The 16,224-nt window shown below is 45.6% G+C and overlaps 2 protein-coding genes across 2 annotated transcripts in view; both read left to right on the plus strand.

The window, feature by feature from the left end:
* The window catches only part of RNASET2 (ribonuclease T2), a gene marked incomplete at its 5' end in the record, with an annotated part of 103,999 nt that overhangs the window by 74,283 nt on the left and 13,492 nt on the right, over positions 1-16,224 (plus strand). Inside the window, 1 exon segment of the mRNA XM_068098095.2 lies at positions 13,119-13,167. Within this exon segment, the coding sequence (XP_067954196.2) occupies positions 13,119-13,167 (49 nt within the window).
* Positions 1-16,224, plus strand: part of LOC144893653 (uncharacterized) — a 1,023,192-nt gene that overhangs the window by 33,899 nt on the left and 973,069 nt on the right. The gene's annotated exons all lie outside the window — the stretch shown is intronic.

A 16,224-nucleotide genomic window follows, 5' to 3' on the forward strand; every position in this document is an offset into this window, starting at 1 on the left:
ATTTAGGTACAAATGATTGAGGTGTACGTAATGTGTGGAAGTATAGGGTGCGCTTTTGTCAACAACAAAAGTCAAAGTTCCTGGTTTTCATCGATCGATATCTCCATACACCCCAAGTCAATACTGGTGAAACATGTTCTATTTAGTTTGCGGTCATGTCTGGTATCTGTGGTAAAGATATATCTGAGGTATCTTGTCTCATTGACCCTTTACACGCCATCCAGTGTGCGACACTTCCAAAATACAAAAATGTGAGACGGTTTTGTTGATCTCCAGTATCGGATAGGAAAGAGGAGGGATAAAATCTGTGGGTTGGCTCAGCAGAAATTTGGTCAGGCGAGTGGAACCATGCCTGAATACGTTGTGACCTCCAAACCATGAGAAACCATGTGATTGGTCTTTGAGTTCCAGTGGGCGTGCCTGGTATGCTAGGTTTCAACGAATTTGATTGAGAGCTCCTGGGAATGTCGGCAGACAAAGGAAGCTAATCAAGGAGAGAAATGTTAGTGGTGTGGGGCCTTCTGTGTCTATTTACATAATGCTAGGAACATAGATAGCATCATCTGTCAATTCAAAATCATGTTTTTTTTTCAATTTCAATTTGTTAATTTAGAGTTTATTTCAATTATTCCTACTTTCATTCCCACAAGACCTAATTGATCCAACACCTCCCTCCCCCCATTCCTCTAACATGCTACAATACCCTTGAAACTGCCCACACCAAATACCATTAGTCAAATCTTCTTGACAGGAAATACAACACAATTAATCAATACATCTTTATTGTCAAGATTTACAGTCATGGTTTCTGGAATAAATTAATTAATGAGGAGTCATTTGGACTCTAAATGTGACATTGGTATAACTTTATATATTTCCGTGTTGTGAAACGTGTAGTTCAGATAGACCACATATGTGGACCACGTGAAGAGCTCGATATTGTTAAATGTTATTACTGTCGTCAGCAGAATCGGATTCTTCCATAAGGTTAACGGCGGTGTTGGTGCAGTTTTCAGACGATTCCTCACAGGAGCACATTTAGGTGCACATCAGACTCTGCACTCTACACTTTTACATCCACAAGAGATCAACTCCAGAATGGTGCTGCCTTCAATTCTGTAACTACCGGAATTATAACACTTTCTTCCTGTTTGCAACCGTAAGATTCTCGTGATGGAAGGCTTGGATGAGCTGTGCTGTCATGACACCAGACCATTGCTTGGAAGTGAGCACGTCTTATCGCCTGTTTCAATACAGCTTGTGTTGGAGGAAGCTTTTCTGCCTCAGTTTGATTTTTCCCGAAAAATTCCTAACGAAGTTTCCTCACTTCACTTATCGCTATTTTTCGCTGATGTAATTTGTGGACATATTCCTCTCGGCCTTCCATCACCTCCTTGGTAGGCTCCTCTGTCTGGCCAGGTTAGACAAAGGCATTAGTCACACGAGGAACTGCTTTGTGGAAAACCTTCCAACAGGTGGTTTTGCATTTTCCTGCAAATCTGCCAGTGGTGTCACATCCACTGAAACAATGGACAAAGGAAGAGTCGATCCTTTTTGGCTTGTAGGTTATCTGAGTAGATGACTTCACTTCTTACATCATGGTTTGAGTAATATTGAGAGTCATCCTATGTTTGGCATCGGATCTGGCTTCCAAGACCCTCCTAGTATCAACCTCACTAAATTGCACAAAAGGGCAGGTACAGTTTTTCAATGGTCTCATCCTCATCACAAATTAAGCAACATTTCCTGTCTCTAGTGTCGGTGTACTGTTTCTTCGATAATCTGGTAAAGTGGGCATAATTTCATGGTTCGGGGTCGGAGATACTGGCTTCTGCATGTGGGCGCCCACCTTTGTCTCGCTTGGTTAACACAGTTAACTTGGGATGTGACGTCACGTAAGCATTGAACTCCTTTCCAAGGGTGTGGTGCTGACCGGGCCGCCGTGGTGTTCGCATTACAGCCCGACCGAATATCGTCGCTTCGTGGCTGCTTTACGCTGCCGAAATCCAGTGCGGCTTGGGCGATTTTGTTAAACTTCTTGCAAATATTGATTCTGTTAAACACCCCCCCGCCCCCCCCCCCCCCCCCCAGAATTTCCATGTTTTTTTAACATTCCCTAGTGTGTACCCTGGATTAGAATAGGTAAACCGTATCCCTGCGTGTCGTAAGAGACGACTAAGAGGGTTGGCGTCAGGAAGGGCATCCGGCCATAAAAAAAACATTGCCTCAAAAAGAGGACCATGACAATTACAACTACATATGGGCAGGGTACAGCCCGAAGTGGAGATCGGTTTCTGAGGTTTGGGACATGGAATGTAGGGACAATGACAGGGAGATCAGGAGAAGTGGTGGAAGTATTGGTCAGAAGAAGAGTGGACATATGTTGTGTGCAAGAGATGAGATGAAAGGGAAGTGGTGTGAGAATGGTGAAGGGTAGGCAGGGACAGAAATACAAGTTTGTGTGGCAAGGGTGCCTGGAGGGCGTGAATGGTGTTGGTGTCCTGTTTTCTGAGGAGTTTGTAGACAGTATGGTGAGTGTGACTAGAGTGAGTGATAGGTTGATGATGGTGAGAATGATGATTGGAAAGCTCTTGGTGAACGTCATCTCGGGATATGCTCCGCAGGTTGGTCGGAGCGATGAAGAGAAGGACAAGTTCTGGTGTGCGATAGAGAAGCTGATGGAAATCGTGAAAGATGAGGAAGTTGTTGTGGTAGGAGGAGACCTAAATGGACATGTGGGAAGGAGTATGGATGGTTTTGAGGGAGTTCATGGGGGTTACGGATATGGTGTGAGAAATGGAGAAGGTGAAAGGATTTTGGAGTTTGCTGATGGAGCTGATTTGTTGATTTGTAATACTCAGTTCCAGAAAGAGGATAATAAACTTGTTACATACACGTCAGGTGGGTCGATGACAACCGTTGACTACCTGATGGTGCGTAGGCGAGATAGGGGGCACCTCCAGGACACAAAGGTGATCCTGGGGGACGAGGCTGTTTCACAGCACCACTTGGTTGTCTGTGACATAAGGGTGAAAGGTGCGAGGAGAGCTCGGAGGGTGAAGTACCAACCGAGAATGAAGGTGTGGAGGTTGAAAGATGTGACAGTAAGGGAGGCATTAAAAGAGAGACAGAGTAGAGGATGATGTGGTTGAGCTTGAAAGTGGTTGGATGTCAATGAAAGCTGGTCTGTTGGGAGCCGTTGGTGAGGTATGTGGATGGCCAAAAGGACCACCGAGGCACTCGGAAACATGGTGGTGGAATGATGAAGTTGGAAAGAGGATTGACGAGAAGAGGAAGAAGGTCAAGGAGTGGCAGAAGGCGAAGAGTATGGGAGCAGAAACAGCAGAGCATGAAAGTTATAAGGCAGCCAAGAATGCTGCAAAGAAAGAGGTAGCAAAGGCGCAGGAGGCATGTAGGAAAATGTTCGGAGAAAGCTTGGATTCGGAAGAGGGTCAGAGAGCGGTATTCAGGATTGCAAAGCAGATAGCGAAAGAGAGGTGTGATGTGATGGGGGTGAGTTGCTTGAAGGATGAAGTGGGACAAATCGTTGTGGACCCAGATGGAATTAAAGGAAGATTGAAAAGATATATGGAAATGCTGTTGAATACAGAGAATGAATGGGATGGCAACATAGAGAGTAACCCAGTTTTAGGACCGGCAGAGAAGATAACTGAGAAGGAAGTTGGGGAAGCGATAAAAGCAATGAAGAGTAGAAAAGCGGGAGGGCCGACGGGAGTTGTGGGAGATATGTTGAAGGCAGCAGGAAGTTTGGGTGTGAAGAGAATGACAGAGATCTGCAATCTGGTGGTGAAAGAAGGCCGCATTCCAGTGGATTGGGAACTGAGTACCCTCATCCCTCTATACAAGGGGAGAGGTGACCCTCTGGAGTGTGGCTCGTACCGAGCGATAAAGTTATTGGAGCATGGAATGAAGGTATTGGAAAGGGTGTTGGAGAGGAGGATAAGGAAGAAAGTGAAGATCGACGAAATGCAGTTTGGATTTATGCCAGGAAGAGGATCGACAGACGCACTTTTCATTGTGAGGCAGTTGCAGGAGAAGTACATGGAAGAGGAAGAAGTTGTTTCTTGGGTTTGTTGATCTGGGGAAAGCATTCGATAGGGTTCCACGCAAAGTATTGACATGGGCATTGAGGAAGTTAGGAGTGGAGGAATGGTTGATCAGAGCAGTGATGGCAATGTACAAAAGAGCGCGCACAGCTGTAAGGACGAAGGACGGGAACAGTGGTGAGTTTGAGGTGAAGGTGGGAGTGCATCAGGGGTCGGTACTAAGTCCACTACTATTTGTAGCTGTGATGGAGGTGCTGGCTCAGAACGTAAAGGAGGGTTTACCGTGGGAGTTGTTGTATGCAGATGATCTGGTGTTGATTGCGGAAAGTATGGATGGACTGAATAGAAGGAAAAGATGAACAAGTGGAAGGAATGTATGGAGACAAAAGGTCTGAAGGTGAATATCGGAAAGACGAAGGTGATGGCAAGTGGTAAAGCATGTGGTGAGGTGGAAAGAACTGGGAGGTGGCCCTGTGCTGTGTGCAGGAAGGGTGTCGGAGTGAACTCCATTCAATGTACAATGTGCGCTGAGTGGGTTCATCAAAAATGTCGTGGTCTGAGAGGGTCATTAACCAGTGTGGCAGCTACATTCAAATGTAAGGTGTGCACAGAGGGAGCTGCAGATGGAGTAAATGTTGAGTTGGATCTTGGAGACGGCGTGAAGCTGGAAGGTGTGAAAACATTTTGCTACCTCAGAGACATGCTGAATGGAGAAGGTGGATCAGACTCGGCAACGGTTGCTCGAGTGAGATGTGCATGGAAGAAGTTTCGGGAACTGAGTGGCGTGCTGATGAGGAGGGGAGTGTCGTTGAAGCTGAAGGGAAATGTGTATGCTGCATGTGTGTTGTGTGAGAAGTGTTATGATTTCTGGGAGCGAGACATGGGTAATGAACGTAGAGCAGCAACGAAGGCTGGAAAGGGTGGAAATGCGAATGGTTCGATGGACGTGCGGAGTATCGTTGAGAGAGAGGAAGACAAATGATGAATTGCAAAAGATGATGGGAATAGAGCCTGTGATTGATGCTGTGAAGAGGAACAGGTTGAGATGGTTTGGTCATGTGTTGAGGAAGGATGAAAGTGACTGGTTGAGAAGAGTGATGGAAATGAATGTAGAAGGAAGTGGAGGATGGGGAAGACCGAGAAAGACTTGGCTAAAGATGGTGGGAGAAGAAATGCGGGCAAGGGGGTTAACAAGGAGAGATGCAGAAAATATGGCAAAATGGAGAAGATTGTCATGGGGACTGCAAGGCTAACCCCCGCTCTAGCAGGGAAAATGGCCTTAAAATGCATGTTGTTGTTGTTGTTGTTGTGTTGGTTAACACAGTAACATCTGCAAGGGCGACACTTTTCTCATCCCTCTTTTCCACTCTTTCTATTTTTCCCTGAATGAACTGTATCGTGATAGCAGTGTCTGTGCCACGAAGCTCTGCACTGGGCTAGCTCACGTGCACTTGTATGTTGAAGACGATTCTCTATGCCTACAAAGTCTCCATCTTTGTATTCTGCTCGTATGGAGACAGACTCCAAAAAACGCTTATTTGAAGCAACCTCTAGATTATTGACTAAATCCCCATCTGTTTGACATTTCAAACATAGGTTCTAATTCGATGCTTTCCTTTTGGCCATCATTCAGAAATCTGTTGACATGTTAGGGAAAACAGAATAAATACATGGCCTTTTCGATTGTTTTCCTTCGTGATTTCATGTCATTCCAATATTGAGGTCAAAATAATATTTAACGTGTTGAGAAAACTTGGCACCAAAGTTTTTCTGTTTCAGAACATCATAACGAATTATATGATGCATGGTGCCAGCAATTCACATGCAAAAAATACTCAGACCTAATTTGATGCAGTCAGGTAAAAAAAACAGCCTTCAGGATATCCTTGCCCAAAGGACTTTAAAGGATGTACACGGAAACCTCGACATTGGAAGAGGCCACTCATCCCATAACGTCCGTGTCATCTCCACATTCCTGACATCTCAGAAACACAACACTATTTATGTACTCCCACTTCCCTTTATATAACTACACACACAAAAAACTACCGTAACTACACATCCCCGCTTGACAAAATACTCATGTAAAACAAATGGAGATGTCCAAGTTGTAGACATCACAACTCGACCACACTCAATTAATCTTACGCTGCCTTCCACTCCTGCCAATCTCCTTGTGTTCCGTCCGATATGCTCATTGTGTCCAAGTACTTAACCCAATCCAGTTTAAATCTATCAACTGTTCCTGCTGCTACTGCCTTCCCTGGAAGATGATTCCATCCATTATCAGGTGTCTGTTTTGACTGTGTCATGCATTATACATCAATTGAGTGTTTATTTAGCGATGCCGTTTATATAAGGTCCCCTCATAATCACCTCCTTTCTCACCTATAAAATCCAGTCTCCTTCAGCTGTCCTCATAGCTCGGTCTAGCTAGCCCGGAATTGATCTTGTCATTCTGTGCTGAACCCTCTCCATACACAAATTACATGGTGAAATATGGTGACAAGAAGAGATACCAGAAGTGTGGAAAGTTGCACTGATCGTTAAACTGCCAAATAAAGTAGACCTTAGTGAATGTGGTAACTAGGGGTTTAACTCTTCTGTGTATTGCAAGCAAGGTGTTTCACAAGATAATGCTAAATATGATGCAGAAAGCTGTGGATGGAGTGTTGATAAAGAGCAGGTTGGATTTAGAAGAAACGGGGTGCAGAGAACAATTTTTTACTCTTTAACAACAATATTAGAACAATGTAATGAATGGAATTCAAGTCTGGTGATGACTTCCATCGACTTCAACAACACACAACAACATGCATTTTAAAGGCCATTTTCCCTGCCAGAGCGGGGGTTAGCCTTGCGGTCCCCATGACAATCTTCTCCATTTTGCCCTATTTTCTGCATCTCTCCTTGTTAACCCCCTTGCCCGCATTTCTTCTTCCACCACCTTTAGCCAAGTCTTTCTTGGTCTTCCCCATCCTCCACTTCCTTCTACATTCATTTCCATCACTCTTCTCAACCAGTCACTTTCATCCTTCCTCAACACATGACCAAACCATCTCAACCTGTTCCTCTTCACAGCATCAATCACAGGCTCTATTCCCATTATCTTTCGCAATTCATCATTTGTCTTCCTCTCTCTCTCTCAACAATACTCCGCACATCCACTGAACCATTCACATTTCCACCCTTTCCAGCCTTCGTTGCTGCTCTACGTTCATTACCCATGTATCGCTCCCATAAATCATAACACTTCTCACACATGCAGCATACACCTTTCCCTTCAGCTTCAACGACACTCCCCTCCTCGTCAGCACGCCACTCAGTTCCCGAAACTTCTTCCATGCACATCTCACTCTTGCAACCGTTGCTGAGTCTGATCCACCTTCTCCATTCAGCATGTCTCCGAGGTAGCAAAATGTTTTCACACCTTCCAGCTTCACGCCATCTCCAAGATCCAACTCAACATTTCCTCCATCTGCAGCTCCCTCTGTGCACACCTTACATTTGAATGTAGCTGCCACACTGGTTAATGACCCTCTCAGACCACTACATTTTTTATGAACCCACTCAGCGCACATTGTACATTGAATGGAGTTCACTCCGACACCCTTCCTGCACACAGCACATGGCCACTTCCCAGTTCTTTCCACCTCACCACATGCTTTACCACTTGCCATCACCTTCGTCTTTCCGATATTCACCTTCAGACCTTTTGTCTCCATACATTCCTTCCACTTGTTCATCTTTTCCTTCAGTCCATCCATACTTTCCGCAATCAACACCAGATCATCTGCACACAACAACTCCCATGGTAAACCCTCCTTTACGTTCTGAGCCAGCACCTCCATCACAGCTACAAATAGTAGTGGACTTAGTACCGACCCCTGATGCACTCCCACCTTCACCTCAAACTCACAACTGTTCCCGTCCTTCATCCTTACAGCTGTGCGTGCTGTTTTGTACATTGCCATCACTACTCTGATCAACCATTCCTCCACTCCTAACTTCCTCAATGCCCATGTCAATACTTCACGTGGAACCCTATCGAATGCTTTCTCCAGATCAACAAACCCAAGAAACGACTTCTTCCTCTTCTCCATGTACTTCTTCTGCAACTGTCGTTCCTCTTCTGTCGTTCTTCTTCCTGGCATAAATCCAAACTGCATTTCGTCGATCTTCACCTTCTTCCTTATCCTCCTCTCCAACACCCTTTCCAATACCTTCATTCCATGCTCCAATAACTTTATCGCTCGGTACGAGCCACACTCCAGAGGGTCACCTTTCCCCTTGTATAGACGGATGAGGGTACTTAGTTCCCAAACCACTGGAATGCGGCCCTCTATCACCACCAGATTACAGATCTCTGTCATTCTCTTCACACCCCAACTTCCTGCTGCCTTCAACATATCTCCCACAACTCCCGCCGGCTCTCCCGCTTTTCTACTCTTCATTGCTTTTATCGCTTCCTCAACTTCCTTCTCAGTTATCTTCTCTGCTGGTCCTAAAACTGGGTTACTCTCGATGTTGCCATCCCATTCATTCTCTGTGTTCAACAGCATTTCCATATATCTTTTCCATCTTCCTTTAATTCCATCTGGGTCCACAACGATTTGTCCCACTTCATCCTTCAAGCAACTCACCCCCATCACATCACACCTCTCTTTCGCTATCTGCTTTGCAATCCTGAATACCGCTCTCTGACCCTCTTCCGAATCCAAGCTTTCTCCGAACATTTTCCTACATGCCTCCTGCGCCTTTGCTACCTCTTTCTTTGCAGCCTCCTTGGCTGCCTTATAACTTTCATGCTCTCCTTTTTCTGCTCCCGTACCCTTCGCCTTCTGCCACTCCTTGAACTTCTTCCTCTGCTCGTCAATCCTCTTTCCAACTTCCTCATCCCACCACCATGTTTCCGAGTGCCTCGGTGGTCCTTTTGTCCATCCACATACCTCACCAACGGCTCCCAACAGACGATCTTTCATTGACATCCAACCACGTTCAAGCTCAACCACATCATCCTCTACCCTACTCAGCCTCTCTTTTAATGCCTCCCTTACTGTCACCTCTTTCAACCTCCACACCTTCATTCTCAGTTGGTACTTCACCCACCGAGCTCTCCTCGCACCTTTCACCCTTATGTCGCAGACAACCAAGTGGTGCTGTGAAACAGCCTCCTCCCCCGGGATCACCTTTGTGTCCCGGAGGTGCCCCCTATCTCGCCTACGCACCCTCAGGTAGTCAACGGTTGTCGTCGACACACCTGACGTGTATGTAACAAGCTTATTATCCTCTTTCTGGAACTGAGTATTACAAATCAACAAATCAGCTCCATCAGCAAACTCCAAAATCCTTTCACCTTCTCCATTTCTCACACCATATCCGTAACCCCCATGAACTCCCTCAAAACCATCCATACTCCTTCCCACATGTCCATTTAGGTCTCCTCCTTCCACAACAACGTCCTCATCTTTCACGTTTTCCATCAGTTTCTCTATCGCACACCAGAACTTGTCCTTCTCTTCATCGCTTCGACCAACCTGCGGAGCATATCCCGAGATGACGTTCACCAAGAGCTTTCCAATCATCATTTTCACCATCATCAACCTATCACTCACTCTAGTCACACTCACCACACTGTCTACAAACTCCTCAGAAAACAGGACACCAATACCATTCATGCCCTCTAGGCACCCTTGCCACACAAACTTGTATTTCTGTCCCTGCCTACCCTTCACCATTCTCACACCACTTCCCTTCCATCTCGTCTCTTGCACACAACATATGTCCACTCTTCTTCTGATCAATACTTCCACCACTTCTCCTGATCTCCCTGTCATTGTCCCTACATTCCATGTCCCAAACCTCAGAAACCGATCTCCACTTCGGGCTGTACCCTTCCCATATGTAGTTGTAATTGTCATGGTTCTCTTTTTGAGGCAATGTTTTTATGGCCGGATGCCCTTCCTGACGCCAACCCTCTTAGTCGCCTCTTACGACACGCAGGGATATGGTGTACCTATTCTAAGCAGGGTACAGGGACTTCGACAAAAGCATTTGACTGTGTGAACAGGGATGCGATCTGGAATATATTAGAAGGATATGGAATACTGGATGTATCAGAATGATAATGAACATGCACAATGGATAAACATGCAGTGTGATCTGCAAAGGAAATAATTTGCCAGAATTTGAAAATTTGATTGGGTATTAAGGAGGACTACAGGACATGGCAATATGGAATAGGCTGGACTCAAGGTGACCCTCTGGTGAGGCTGAACTTCACAGATGACATCTGTTTGCTATATGATGCCAATAAAAGTATGCAAGAGAAAGTAAACAGGCTGCAGGAGTTTGTCCTGCAAGTCGGACTGAAAATCAACACCAACAACACAGAGAGCCTGAGACGACATGCATCAGGAAACATCGCCGTCACTTGCAGTGGCTTGGCTATATGCTGGCTGTAACCGGAAGATGGGACTCAAATGTTCTACAAAGAATACAGAAAGCAAAAGAAGATTGAACAAATATGGAAATTGACAAAGTACAACATATCAACAAAGGATCAGAAATCTACAGCAATGTAAAATCTGATTTATTATTTGGCTTTGAAGCAATGGAAAGTATAACTAAAGTCATTGCACAGAAACTAGAATCCTTTATAACCATCACAAAAAGATTTTACAAATACTCTGGCAATAAGCAGGTAGAAATAAGGACTTGAAAGAAAAATATAAATGACAATGTGGAGATTGGGCATGCACCACAAATGGAAAGCAACACAAAAAGTGATGTACTGGTGGTAGGAGGAGGGTTGGATGACGTAGAAAGATCTGATGGCATACAGCGGGGGAAAAAAATTTGAGGTCGATGAAACCTCATGGATGGCAGTCATTCAGTTGGCCCAGGACAGTCAAAAGGGATGTGAGTTATTGAAGAGGCTCCATATACTGCCAGGCCTGACAGGATCTTAAGTGAGTTAGCAAACAAGATGTTGTAATATTGAGTGAATGTTAAGAATATTGTCGTGCGAATCCCTCAAGGTTAACACCAGGGACTGCGGAAGACCGAACGGATTTAACGGAGGCGACGACCAACTCTGATTCGGCAATAAAACGCGGGAGAAGAAGAAGTGAAGAGGAAGAGGCGGCAAGCACTTACCTATGGCGAACCGACGGCAGCTCCGATCCTGCAGGGAAATTAACTCACGAACGACAACCCAATTCAATGTACAAAAAGAAACACGTTTATTCCGGAACCCGAGACAATGAAACGCGACGATGAATAAATAGTCCTAAATTGGGATCCCACACACCTCACTTCAAATACGCCACACAGGAATGGATTACGAAACGAAATGTCTCGTCGTGTAATGTTCTGTGGGGTGCGTCCTTATCTGTCTGTGGTCTGTCGTCCCACACGGCTCCCTCCTCCGGCGCGAAGAAACCCTTTGTCTGCTTCGCCCACGTGCTCCGCCAGGCCCGAGCCAACGCCCCACTCCAGGCTCCTCGTCGACCGCCCACGAGGTCCGTGCACCACTCCAAGCTCCGGAAGCACCGAGCACCGTTCCAAGCACCACAAGCGTACTGTCAGCACGAAGAAGAGAAGCGCAGAGACCAACAGATGTCATGTAGCGTCAAGAGACCAGTGAAGAACCCAAGAGCTGCTCAAATGTCGTGCAGCACGCCCTTTTATCACCTTGCGTCCACTCTCCTCCAATGTTCCCTTCAATGAACTGCTTCCTTCTCAGTTGTGTCTTCGCGCCTCCCGCCCTGATTGGCTGGGGGTTCGCGCCTTCCGCGCCAACCAATCACATGTTCCCTGTGGCGTGGTTATAGCTCGTGTCACGCGATGTTGCTAGGCCAGCCGGAGGTGTGGCTGGCTGCGGCCACATTGGTGGTGCCTGTCCTGGCTTTCTGCCTGTTTTCCAAAGTCGTTGTGGTAAGGGAGGGGAATTATTTAATGTTGCACTAAGGACCTATCTAAGTGTTTATAGGAATGCGTTGCCATAAGGGACAAAGGAATGATTTCCAGGTCTGATACACAGCGGTTTATCTTAGTCCCTACACTATTTAACACACGAAATCCTTGTATGTTTACAGGCATACTCTTATCCCGACAAACCGCCTAAAACACAGAACTTATTACAAGGTAGATTCCCTATCGCGACAGTCGAATACCTACCTATACAGATCTACCTGGCTCTAGATATTCCTTTACCCCCCAGACATAACAATATTAAACATCCTGGTAAAAATTCCAAAATCTTGGCTGACTGCACACCTAAATTATTTTGTTCCTTGCTTCTCCCGTCTATGGAACTGCCTTCCACCTTCCACCTTCCAGAGGCTATTCTTTCTCACTCTTCCCTTTAGGGCTTCAAGATAGTTTATTTCTTGATTAAGTTTGGTGTTGGCTTAACGCTTAAGGTGGCTGGCTTAATATCTTTGGGTCTTGAGTTCAAGCCCTTGTCATGCCGTTGAAATAACTCAGCCTTTCATCCTTCCGAGGTCGGCAAAATGAGTACCAGCTTACTCTTAATGGGCACTGCATCCACTGCACAGCCAGAAATATATATTCCAGAAATGTGAGGAAATATGAAAAAATATTCCAGAAATATGATGCAACCAGCAGCCATAGGCTGCATACATAACGACAACAACATTTCTTGATTGAACTTGATGCCAGTGAAATATTGAAACACATTGATTGCAAGAACCTAAACCCTCACCTGCAGTGTGACATTTTTGTAATTTCATGAATGCGTAAGAAAATGTTGAAGTTTTACTTGGTACATTCTTAATGTATTATTTACTTAACAATGCTTCAGAAGTTTACTTTCATCATTTTCTGGAAGTGAAACAGAACCTTGGGTACCAGCAAGTGTTTACTTAAAACGTGTTCAAAACGATTCCAACAGTCCTTTTATACCTGCCACACAGGCTCACACATATTATACCACACAGATTTTATACCACACAGATTTTGTGCTCACACACAAAATGCAGTCATTTTGACAATGTTTTTGTCCCCACTCCCTGCCTTTCCCCCTAGAATGCTGAGTACAGTGGGAATTGTTCCTTCCCTCAAGCATACTTATAAGGTACGATTGTTGCTTAATTGGGTTCAATTTTAGGGTATCTTCATCAAAATCAGCAATAGTACACTAAAGTACAGTGCTTTAGTTTGCAGGTATAATATTCTTCTGTGCCATAAAAATGTCCTGTTTGGTGTTCACCTTCAGAAAGTATTCACACCTGTTGACTTTTTTCACATTTTGTTGTGTTACATCCTGAATTGAAAATGGGTTAAATTGAGATTTTTTTGTCACTGATCTACACATAATACCCCATAATGTGAAAGTAGTTTTTTTTTTTTTTTTTTTTTTTTTTTAGAAATTTTTACAAATTAATTAAAAATGAAAATCTGAAATGTCGAGTCAAGAACAATTTAACCCCTTTGCTATGACACTCCAAATTGAGCTCAGGTGCATCCAATTTCTTTTGATCATATTTGAGATGTCTGTCATTTGGTGATCGTTCCCGAGAAGCTCCTTCCTGGGCCTTCACGAGAAGCTCCTTCCTGGGCCTTCCTGGGCCTTCCTGAAGCGGTTCTATTTCAAGTTCAAAATTCTCTGCATTTTCTAATTCCAGCGAAATGTTAGCGCACTTCATCCTGAGTGCTGTATCCAAGGCTTTGAGATGTCTGTACAGAGGCGCCGGAGCTTGGAGCCGCGTGTGGACGGTGGACAAGACGACGGACAGATACCACATTTCCCCACACGAGGTTTTGGACAACTGCTGGGCTCTTGGAAGCTGAAGGCCGCATTGGACTTGACGGTAGAGAATCGAAAGGAGGCCGTCTAATCTGCTCGCCTCACGCTTGTTGTGTTTTCGACGCGCGGCGTTCTACACCGCCATTTTGGACCACTTCCCGCATGAGTGGCTACCCCAGTTTCAACAGCCGCCAAGCTCCTGAAAGTACTCTTTGGGAAGCCAAGCTAAGTGCCGGCTGAAGGGGTTTATTTTCATTTTATCTTTCCCTTGACACCACCCCCCCCCCCCTCCACCCCCCACTCCCCAGAATTTCCATGTTTTAAACGTTTCCCGGTGTGTACCCTGGATAAGAATAGGTACACCGTATCCCTGCGTGTCGTAAGAGACGACTAAGAGGGTTGGCGTCAGGAAGGGCATCCGGCCATAAAAACATTGCCTCAAAAAAAAAAGGGAACCATGACAATTACAACTACATATGGGCAGGGTACAGCCCGAAGTGGAGATCGGTTTCTGAGGTTTGGGACATGGAATGTAGGGACAATGACAGGGAGATCAGGAGAAGTGGTGGAAGTATTGGTCAGAAGAAGAGTGGACATATGTTGTGTGCAAGAGACGAGATGGAAGGGAAGTGGTGTGAGAATGGTGAAGGGTAGGCAGGGACAGAAATACAAGTTTGTGTGGCAAGGCTGCCCGGAGGGCGTGAATGGTGTTGGTGTCCTGTTTTCTGAGGAGTTTGTAGACAGTGTGGTGAGTGTGACTAGAGTGAGTGATAGGTTGATGATGGTGAAAATGATGATTGGAAAGCTCTTGGTGAACGTCATCTCGGGATATGCTCCGCAGGTTGGTCGAAGCGATGAAGAAAAGGACACGTTCTGGTGTGCGATAGAGAAGCTGATGGAAAACGTGAAAGATGAGGAAGTTGTTGTGGTAGGAGGAGACCTAAATGGACATGTGGGAAGGAGTATGGATGGTTTTGACGGAGTTCATGGGGGTTACGGATATGGTGTGAGAAATGGAGAAGGTGAAAGGATTTTGGAGTTTGCTGATGGAGCTGATTTGTTGATTTGTAATACTCAGTTCCAGAAAGAGGATAATAAGCTTGTTACATACACGTCAGGTGGGTCGACGACAACCGTTGACTACCTGATGGTGCGTAGGCGAGATAGGGGGCACCTCCGGGACACAAAGGTGATCCCGGGGGAGGAGGCTGTTTCACAGCACCACTTGGTTGTCTGCGACGTAAGGGTGAAAGGTGCGAGGAGAGCTCGGCGGGTGAAGTACCAACCGAGAATGAAGGTGTGGAGGTTGAAAGAGGTGACAGTAAGGGAGGCATTAAAAGAGAGGCTGAGTAGGGTCGAGGATGATGTGGTTGAGCTTGAAAGTGGTTGGATGTCAATGAAAGCTCGTCTGTTGGGAGCCGTTGGTGAGGTATGTGGATGGACAAAAGGACCACCGAGGCACTCGGAAACATGGTGGTGGGATGATGAAGTTGGAAAGAGGATTGACGTGAAGAGGAAGAAGTTCAAGGAGTGGCAGAAGGCGAAGGGTACGGGAGCAGAAACAGCAGAGCATGAAAGTTATAAGGCAGCCAGGAAGGCTGCAAAGAAAGAGGTAGCAAAGGCGCAGGAGGCATGTAGGAAAATGTTCGGAGAACGCTTGGATTCGGAAGAGGGTCAGAAAGCAGTATTCAGGATTGCAAAGCAGATAGCGAAAGAGAGGTGTGATGTGATGGGGGTGAGTTGCTTGAAGGATGAAGTGGGACAAATCGTTGTCGACCCAGATGGAATTAAAGGAAGATGGAAAAGATATATGGAAATGCTGTTGAATACAGAGAATGAATGGGATGGCAACATAGAGAGTAACCCTGTTTTAGGACCGGCAGAGAAGATAACTGAGAAGGAAGTTGAGGAAGCGATAAAAGCAATGAAGGGTAGAAAAGCGGGAGGGCCGACGGGAGTTGTGGGAGATATGTTGAAGGCAGCAGGAAGTTGGGGTGTGAAGAGAATGACAGAGATCTGTAATCTGGTGGTGAAAGAAGGCCGCATTCCAGTGGATTGGGAACTGAGTACCCTCGTCCCTCTATACAAGGGGAAAGGTGACCCTCTGGAGTGTGGCTCGTACCGAGCGATAAAGTTATTGGAGCATGGAATGAAGGTATTGGAAAGGGTGTTGGAGAGGAGGATAAGGAAGAAAGTGAAGATCGACGAAATGCAGTTTGGATTCATGCCAGGAAGAGGAACGACAGACGCGCTTTTCATTGTGAGGCAGTTGCAGGAGAAGTACATGGAGAAGAGGAAGAAGTTGTTTCTTGGGTTTGTTGATCTGGAGAAAGCATTCGATAGGGTACCACGCAAAGTATTGACATGGGCATTGAGGAAGTTAGG

Source organism: Myxine glutinosa, chromosome 9 (genome assembly GCF_964187855.1).
Source record: "Myxine glutinosa chromosome 9, kmMyxGlut1.1, whole genome shotgun sequence".
Lineage (NCBI taxonomy): Eukaryota > Metazoa > Chordata > Myxini > Myxiniformes > Myxinidae > Myxine > Myxine glutinosa.